This window comes from Malus domestica, chromosome 15, assembly GCF_042453785.1.
Source record: "Malus domestica chromosome 15, GDT2T_hap1".
Taxonomy (NCBI): domain Eukaryota; kingdom Viridiplantae; phylum Streptophyta; class Magnoliopsida; order Rosales; family Rosaceae; genus Malus; species Malus domestica.
This window is the reverse complement of record NC_091675.1, coordinates 48,527,799-48,537,450: the sequence shown is the minus strand read 5'-3', so window position 1 is coordinate 48,537,450 and position 9,652 is coordinate 48,527,799. Positions and strand designations below refer to the sequence as shown.

The 9,652-nt window shown below is 36.5% G+C and overlaps 1 protein-coding gene across 1 annotated transcript; it reads right to left on the bottom strand.

Moving 5' to 3' along the window:
* Window positions 1-580: 580 nt before the first annotated feature.
* Window positions 581-5,382, bottom strand: LOC103416239 (VIN3-like protein 2). Its single transcript, XM_008354497.4, has 4 exons — window positions 5,102-5,382; window positions 3,250-3,910; window positions 2,031-2,350; window positions 581-1,796 (listed from the first exon to the last, which is right to left on the bottom strand). Exons 1-4 carry the CDS (start codon window positions 5,151-5,153, stop codon window positions 940-942), a joined length of 1,890 nt encoding a protein of 629 aa, XP_008352719.2. The 5' UTR covers window positions 5,154-5,382; the 3' UTR covers window positions 581-939.
* Between the last annotated feature and the right edge of the window lie 4,270 nt (window positions 5,383-9,652).

The following is a 9,652-nucleotide window of genomic DNA, read 5'->3' as shown; positions in this document are numbered from 1 at the left end:
GTTAGTTTCAATCAATAAATTAGTCACAATGTAGTCTCTTAGGATTTTGTAACCGTTTCAGCATTCTCAGTTTGTGTAATAATATTCTTATTATTTTGTTAATCTTGTTCGTTGCGCACTCTGATATTCAACTCAAGGACCTTCATGCTTTTGTATAATTTTTATTTATGTTGATCACTGATCAGCTTGAAATGGTTGTAAAGAACCCCCTGGTTAAAAGGTGTCTTGATTCGCACCTCATCGAAAGAAAAAAAATGGTTGAAAAGTTCTACCTTTCTTTTAAGAAGAAAAAAAAAATTGAGGATCATGCGATATTAGATCATCGGAGTAAGACGTTTTAGGATGCAAAGTATCCACCTTCAGCCAAAGGCTAAGGGCTGGTTTGGTATTGCTGTGTTTTGAAAAAAAACTGCTGTGAGAATAAGCAGCTGTGCTGTGAGAATAAGCGGCTGTGAAATAAATCAGCAGAGTGTTTGGTAAATTTTTTTATAAAAGTGCTTTTGGAAAAAAAAAACAGTCTAATAGTGGGTCTTTTCATTAAATGAGCATTGTAGTTCCGTGTGCTTTGAGAAAAAGTCAGTTTTCCAAAGCTGCAAATAGCAGCTTCAGCTTTTTCCTTTGATTTCAGCTTATTCTCACAGCAGCTTCCAAAATAAGCCCTTTTTTTTTAGTTTACCAAACACCTAAAACCCTCACAGCTTTTTTTCATGGGTGCTTTTTTTTTAAACACCTCACTCCCAAACCACCTAAGGGTAGTACATTTAAAACCAAAAAGCTTAACCCTTTTCTTCGATCAAGCAGATGACTATGTTTCCTGTCTCCCTGCAAATCCTACATTTCCGCAACCAAAATAAAAATAGAAGGAAAAAAAATAAGACCTACATTCTAAACCATGTCCTACCTACTACTAAACTTTTCGCGTAAAGCCGATCCCCTTGTTCAAAATTTAATGGCACAACCTTGTGGAAGGTCCATGCTGAGAAATTGGTCTTCCTTTTGCTGGCAGCAAATCTTATCCACGAAGCTGTGAATGAGCTGGCCGGCCAAGCTTGATGGATCGTCAATGAAGGTATCCACGAATACTCTGACAACCCTTCGTTCTTGCACATTTGCTTTCAGACTGAACCAAGTCAGGAATTTTACTCTAAAATCTTCATCTACGTGGCCCTCGTGCTCTAACCATTTGATTGCTCTCACAGAGTAGTCGTAATCACTTTCCTCTGCTTGCTTTGCACATCTGAAAACTGGTACTTTGCGCATTCCATTAGATTTACAAGGTGTCAATGGAGAAACTGCATCTTTGATCAAAGAAACGGTTTTTGTTAAAGGAGGCAGTGAGTAGAGACTTTTGCTCTTGTTCTTGTCAACGCCATCTGATAATTGAAGATTTGCGGGATGGTCTCCAGAAGCTAATTTGATGTCACTAGAATTGGTTGATTCAGCTTGGGAATGGTTTTGAACAACTACTACATTCTCTTCCCTTCGCTTTTTCTCTGACACAACGGAGCTATCATAGGATGCAGGCGTGACCCACTTAGCTTCCCAAACACCCAATATTCCAGAGTTGCTAAACAGAGAAACCTTGCAGAAATATTCAGATGAGGGATGGAGATTGGTGATGGTAAATTTCTTCTCAGGCCTCAAAACAATGAAAGAGGGTTGGTCAGGGTAATCATTGGCATCAAACTTACGATACCACAGCCTGCACCCCAAAAAGTTGTTAAAAAGTTGGTCCTCATATTCCAGCACAATGACAACAGAAGTCGGGGACGGGTCTTCAAACTGGATGCGGCAAGCTGATACAATAGTTATTAAGCAACATCAGTGAACAAATAAATATATATATATTAATTGGTTATAACTTAGCTAACTAGGGTGATGGTACCAGCCAATAGTTTTCATTTCCTACTGTAGTCAGAGGGTCGTACATAACCCATATAAAATGAAATTTCAGGCGCTGTTTTTATTTGAGATGCTACATATGTGAATGCGGACTTCAAATTATTGAAAACAAAGAAACAATAACTTACTTGCGTGCTCTTCCTTTTCTGCAGGGACAGGCCAAGGATCAGAAAACATTGAGTCAAACGACTCCACTGCAGAATTGCACAACTTCTGAACTTCAGCACCACAAGAGAGCCTGTTAACAATTCCACGCGCCATCTTTGCACAGACCTGTTCCAGTGGCCCTACTTCTTTGTTCAGTTTTTTCATGGCAGCTTCTACAGTGTTCTGCAGGTTTCGGTATTTCTCCGTTCCTAAAAGAATTTTGTAAGATAGAGAAATTCGTAGACACAGTACATCCACTCTTCTAGCCTCCTTTGCAATCATCAATTGTTTTCTCCAGGTTCTGTAAACAAAATCAACCATCCAATTAGCCAACATTTTTATTTGGCAATTGAAGAAAAGTGAAATATTTTTCATTCCAGATTTAGGTCAAATAACATGAATTCTCAACCTCATCCCAACCAACCATTGGCTACGTTTGTATCAACGAAAATACTTCCTCAGAATAAATTGTTAGTTTAGCTGTTATACTTCTAGTTTTCAGTTTGTTGTGGATTGATTTAAATTTTCTCGGAATAGCTTGTAACAAGAAATATTACCAGTGAAAATGTAAACAGGTGACGTAATAAAAAAAGGTTGTTTCTATATATTTCGAAGGAGTTATCATTTCCCATATCTTTCATTTCCTGCTGTAGAAAGTGTGCCATTTCCTATATTAAATTATGGTTGCAAAAACGCCACATATACAATTTCCCTGAGACTTCCTTTCTTATCCCAGACATTCTGCGAACCAAAAACAACCTAAGGGAGATTTACTCTCAGAAACTATAGTAGGTATGCATTTAGACATTTCCGTATATATTCTGATGGCTGAGCTTGACATCTAGTAAACTGTAAACATGGTTCGCTTATCTTATTCTTATGTCGGGGTCAACACATGTCAGTAGATAGCATACTCATCTTGGTAGATTCTGTAGGTGTTCAATGGCCGCTGCTTATAACTGTAGCAGCAAAACATGTAGCATTCACTGTCCACATACCTTTGTGCGTGCACAGGCACAAAAACACAACACCTGTACATGTCTTTAAAGATGATAAATAGGCAATTGGTATACTAGGTTGGGACTCTGTACTGACCAAGATATACACAACTAGCATCCTAACACCACACGTTACCTATGCCGTTAAAGAGTAAGTAACTGAGATTTAAATTTTTACAGGTGCTTAAACAATATTTCTTACCTCATTAAATCATTAACCTTTCCACAAGCAACGCAATAGAAGCTTCCATCCAATTCTGGATAGCAACCACTCTTGATAATGCCAGATTTTTCATGCTTTAGAGCACATTCCAGATGGCATGACATTCCACATGGACCATTCTCATCAACAGTACCAGGGCCACAGGTCAACCATAGACTAGGATCCTTGTTCTCATCGAAAAGATGACAGATGCAGCAAGAACATCTTTTGCAAAAAGACTGCTCTGACCCGAAAGTAGCTCTGCATGCTACATTCTGACAGACTTGGGTTTTAAGATTTCCTTCTTTAGTCGTCACCGGAGAAACATGACCTGGGTCAGAAAGAGGTTGAAAGGAAGCTTCCCCTTTCCTTTTCTTTCCAGTTTGATTTTTGGCAGGAGCAACTTCAGTATTACTGTTAGTATTGCTCTTAGAATTCAATTCAATTACCTTCAGAAGCTGCTGTATCATAAGATGTTTTGAATATCCTCTGTACTTCCTCTCTTTACCCATCTCGGCACAGATAATTTCAAGAAGCTCCCTACGAGTAAAGGAACTTAGAATCTCTGGGGCATCTTTTGACCATTGGGCAATCTGACGAACTAGCTCTCTCTTTTCTCCCAAGCTTAGGTTGCTACATTTTTCAGGGTCAAGTACGAAACCTGTGGAAATAAGAAAACTAATGTCAAAACTCAAATTCAGATGTCTGATGTTTTATAACACAAGTAAATAATAAAGATTATCTGTAACTGGATAAATGTTAAACAAAACCGCGGGAAACTAGTATGCACAAAGGACAATCTACAATTCAGGTTCATAGTTTATCCTGGGTGTTGATGTAAATCAACAACAATCACCCGGTAATAACATTCATGCTCTGAAAAAGTACATAGGAAATAATAAGGCCACAACTGAGCCTACTGCCTGCCAAATAACTCTATCTATTTGGTTTTCTCTAAATTTGTTCAATCATTCGTTGTTTCTTCTTTTGCCAAGTTATTTTTAATAATTACGGGACACCAACAGGCTTGAACCTGATATAGGCCCTCGGATATGGCAGACTTTGCCAACATGTTGTTCCCATAAGGATTCTGATTCCTTTTGGCACAAAGGAAAGCAAAGGGAGAGGCTCGAACTCTGACCTTCGCATGGGTAGCATATTTTGTACAACACGAGCTACAAACCCCCCATGACACATGCTGTTCATTCATAGCAAACAAGTAGCTCCCAGTCCCAGATCACAACTTTTTTCTACGAGATATAGTGCCTCATATCTCAGATATATCGACGGAAAACAGTGATTTGAAACTGACAAACAGACTACTATTTTAGCCGCCGTTCCCATAGCAACAAAACCTCATTCCCAAAACCCCATTAAGATTCCGAGTCTACAAAACTTATCGAAAAACAACTCAAGACAAAACAGATGCACAACAACATCAATGAGTCATAATTCTCCAAGGGCAAACAAAGTTGTTCAATAGCCAATGCTGGTTGCTGTCATTAGTCAATCTACCCAGTGTCTCCATATATACTTTCTAGCAAGAACAAACAGCCATGTCTGATTATTCAAAAAAAAAAAAAAATTATATATATATATATATAGAAAAAGAAGAAGAAAAAAACCCCAAAACCCCAGAAAAATTATAACCTGAATCATCAGCATATACAGAATACCTGCATTATGAAAAATGCATAATTATCCAAAAAATTAGGCACTTGGCAACATACATTGGGGAAACAATCGTAAAGTAAATAAAACTAAGAAATCAATTGCAAAAGAGTAAAACCCACCACAGATATATGAGGAAAAGAAGAAAAATAATGGGAAAATATAAAGTGGGAATAGTGACCTGAGAAAACAGACTGCATGTTTGAAGGCCTCTCTTCTTCCGGGTTGCTCATTGTATTTCACAGAGGAGGCAAAACCAGAGACACTATTTTTATCCAGGGAACTTGTTTCTAGAGAGAGAGAGAGGGGGGGGGAGAGTGAGTGAAGGAGAGAGACGAGGATTCACAAGAAAAAACTTATGAAACGGAGAGAGAGAGAGAGAGAGAGAGAGAGAGAGAGGAGAGAGAGGGAGTCAGAGGAAAAGTGGCATCCGAGTAAAGAAAACTGAAAAAGAAAAGAAATAATAAAAGAATTGCCAAAAATAAGGGATTTGGTATAAATGAGGTGAGAGAGGGCAACTCGCCATTTGGGCTGATAACCCACGCGCCTGCATGCGTCATGCATTTCTCTCTTTCATGTTACTTTAAAAGTTTTCGGTTTCCGATTTTTTTTTTTTGTACTTTATAATCTCTGGATGGATCTTTTGGGAAAGGGATCCTCTTGGTACCTTCCATCAACATCACCAAGGTCATAAATTTGAGTATTTGAAATTTGATTTAATGATTAAAATTATTATAATTTTTAAAATGGACTTCTGTTTGTAACCGTTGGATCAAATTTCAAAAACCCGAATTTGTGACCTTGGTGGACTTGGTGGAAGGGGATATAGAGAGGATCCATTTCCAATCTTTTGTGTCGGGAATGACTTATGTGGAATGGAAACGCTATAATATGTGTCTCTTATTCAATAATAAATTTGTTCATTTTTTTTTTCACATGATAATTTATTATTGAATTGAAATGCTAAGTGGGCGGTAAACTTGTTCCATATTGCTAAGCCTCATCTTCCACACAATTAAATTTTCTAGTGTGAATTATTTCGATTCTTGACTTCTTCTACATGTACTAATACATATGAAATACGTGGCCTTCTTGTTACAATCCTTTAGTCAATACCTTAAAACTATGAATTTATATTGATTTAGGAGCAATGTTCTAAAATACGCTAAGCGCTAGTCGGGCAGCGTACTGGAGCCTAGCGTCTAGGCGAGCCTAGGTGCACTAGGCAGATTTATACATTATAAAATATTGAAACATAATGATATATACATTATAAAATATTGAAACATAATGAAAACATGGGGAACAAATATATAATATGTGTTCATCTAAGTATTGAACAAGTCTCTTAAACAATTTACTAAAAAAAATAACATACAAAATGAAAGTTATCTATTTTCTGTCTAAGTGAGTCACAAACTAGGCAGGTGACTAAGTGGGTCTGACGGGCTAGATGGGCGCCTAGGTAGGTCGAGGCGCCCTTTCTTAGTTTTCAAATGCCTCGAGATAAAGCGGAGTGGTGACCAGCTGCCTAGTGCTTAAGTGGGAATTTTTAGAACCATGTTTAGGTGAGTAATGATCTCATTCAAATTCATTCTCTTTCGTATTCATCACTTTTTTTTTTGGGTAAATTACATAGTAGCCCCTCAGGTTTGAGCTTTATTGCAATCTCATACAACATCTTTAAAACATTTCACTTTCATACCTCAAGTACTATTTTATTTCAATTTCATACAACCGTTAGATTTTCCATCCATGGATTTGTTAAATGCTGACGTGGCTGCCACATATATGACACGTGGCTGCCAAATGTCTGCCACGTGGCAAATAAAATAATTTTTTAATTTTTTTTTAAAAAACCTGAAATTGGAAGAAAAAAAAAGGTCCGAACCCAGAAGAAGAAGAAAGAGAAAGAGAAGAAGAAGAAGAAAGAGGAGGGAGGAGAAAGAAGAAGAAGAAGAAGAAAAAAAAAAGAAAGGGGTCCGAACCCAGAAGAAGGAGGAAGAAGAAGAAAGAGGAGGAGGAGGAGGAAGAAGAAGAAGAAGAAAAAAAAAAAAAAAAAAAGGGACCGAACCCAGAAAAAGGAGGAAGAAGAAGAAGAGAAGAAGAAAGAGGAGGAGGGAGAAGAAGAAGAAGAAGAAGAAGAAGAAGAAAAAAAAAAAGGTCCGAACCCAGAAGAAGAAGAAGAAGAAAGAGAAGAAGAAGAAGAAAGAGAAGAAGAAGAAGAAAGAGAAAGAGAAGAAGAAGAAAGAGAAAAAAAAACAGGACCGAACCCAGAAGAAGAAGGAGGAAGAAGAAGAAGAGAAGAAGAAAGAGGAGGAGGAGGGCGAAGAAGAAGAAGAAGAAGAAGAAGGAAAAAAAAAAAAGGTCCGAACCGAGAAGAAGAAGAAAGAGAAAAAAAAAAAGTGGCAGATATGTTTTTTTTTTTTTTTAAATTAAAAAATTATTTTATTTGTCACGTGGCAGACATTTGGCAGTCACGAAGAAAGAGAGAGAAGAAGAAGAAGAAAGAGAAAAAAAAAAGTGGCAGATATGTTTTTTTTTTAAAAAAAATTAAAAAATTATTTTATTTGTCACGTGGCAGACATTTGGCAGTCACGTGTCATATATGTAGCAGCCACGTCAGCATTTAACAGATCCATGGATGGAAAATCTAACGGTTGTATGAAATTGAAATAAAATAGTACTTGAGGTATGAAAGTGAAATGTTTTAAAGATGTTGTATGAGATTGCAATAAAGCTCAAACCTGAGGGGCTACTATGTAATTTACCCTTTTTTTTTCTATTCATCATTTTCTCCATTTCAAGCAAGTAAACATGCCCTGATCACTTTGATTATTTTGTAAAAACTTGTAGCTCAATTGATGAAATCCTAGGCTTGGTTTCACAGTCTCCTAGTATCATTTGTGTCGTATTAAAAAAATCATTTGGATATCCCATATAATTTCAATGTTAACATTGCACACACGTAAATTACCATATTAAAATAAATTAACGTCAAATAGGAAAATATGATCAAGATTAGAAATGCGACAAAATGTGAGAAAGTGGAGTAGTATCTAACATTGGAAAACTAAGAAACCTTGAAATGATTTATAAGAACTTAGATTACTCTGTCTTGTTAATTAATTTTTGAAAAAGAACCTCGATCAAAATGGATATCTCTATAAGATGGAGGCCATAAGCCCATATTTTGCAAAGGCAATGTGCAAAATGGTTATCCTCTCAACAATGTCTCACAGATCCATCTCAACAATTACCTTCTCGAAAAGCCAATTTCTAATGGCAATGCCAAGCTAAGACCAAGTTACAACCATGGAACTCAACATAATTAAGCTTATAGTATACATTGTCTTTTAACTGGCTTAAATTACTCGCTTAATTTTCTTGAATTCTTCATCTCGTAAGTCAACTATGTATGTCGCGTATTATTGTACTCTAATGTTTCGGCTCAATATTAATTAGCAAGATTTTGGTGTTAGACCCGTTAAGCATTCTGAGCCCAAGTCCAAGTCGTGTGGCTTTGAAGCCCATTAGCACCAAGTCACTTTTTTTGGTTCCATAGCTCTTCTGGCTCTTAGAACATCTTTAAGAAATTCTAATTTTTTGTAAAACTAGTAACTTGAGCGTGTCACAAACTATTTTAGTTACTCAGTTTAACTTTTCATCTTCAATAACACTTTTTATTTTAACAAACTTTTCATCTAAATTTAAAAAGTGACGGTACATTTTGTTATAATAGAGACTCTTTTACTGCATCTCTTGAAAATGAACTTTTTGAGTTTGGCAATTTAAAATAGAATTTTGATTGTTTTATAGTACGTGAAACAAATTAGTGGTCTGAATATTGTATGGAGATATTATCATGGAGGTAGTCCATTTTTAGTAGTGATGCCTTTGTGATTGTCGGTCCCTTCAATAAAAAGTAAGAGGGCAAGGAGATGCGGATACGTCTTGGCTCTTGGCTCTTGGCTCTTGGCTCTTGGCTCATGCTTCCTGAAATGGCACATCGTTTAGCCTTTTCTGCTATTTTTTCTACTTAAGACTTGACAACACATTCTCTCTCAAATTCATAAAAATATGAAAGGGCTACACTCTCTCCATGTACGCATCAATTGAAAGTCCCAACTACCATTTGCCTGGTGGGACTATTTAATTTGTACTTAGTTTTAAGAATTAATGGCGACGAGATGGTTGGAAATGAAAATGAATTGATAATGATTTGGTATAAAAATGGAAATAATTCAGTATTTATTGCAGTTAGTATTGTAATAGGAATATGATTGCGTAAATTAGGAGTTAAAAAGCGCAAGGCCAAAGGTTTTTTTAGGATTTGTATTACTTGGAGGGTAAATAAAGCCCATTATGATGAATATAAATAAAAGCACAAGACAAAGGAGACGGATTATGAGCTACTGTCTACGGGAAGGCGAGGGTTGGGAAAGCATCTCATGGTGGGTGGTGGTGTGGTAAGAGATTATGACAGTGTTCATTTGGAAGCTTATTGGAGATGCTCTGACGCTTGAATAAATACATATTCTTGTACAATGAATAAATACATATTCTTGTACAATGAATATGTTTCCCTTGATAATTTCTATAATTTTGATGAGAATTTGAAGTCACGCTTGCACTCGACATGTACTCAAAACAATAAGAATTAATTGACATAAACACTATGATTCCAACAAACTGAATCTATAGAAAACTAAGAACACAATTGTTTTCTGAA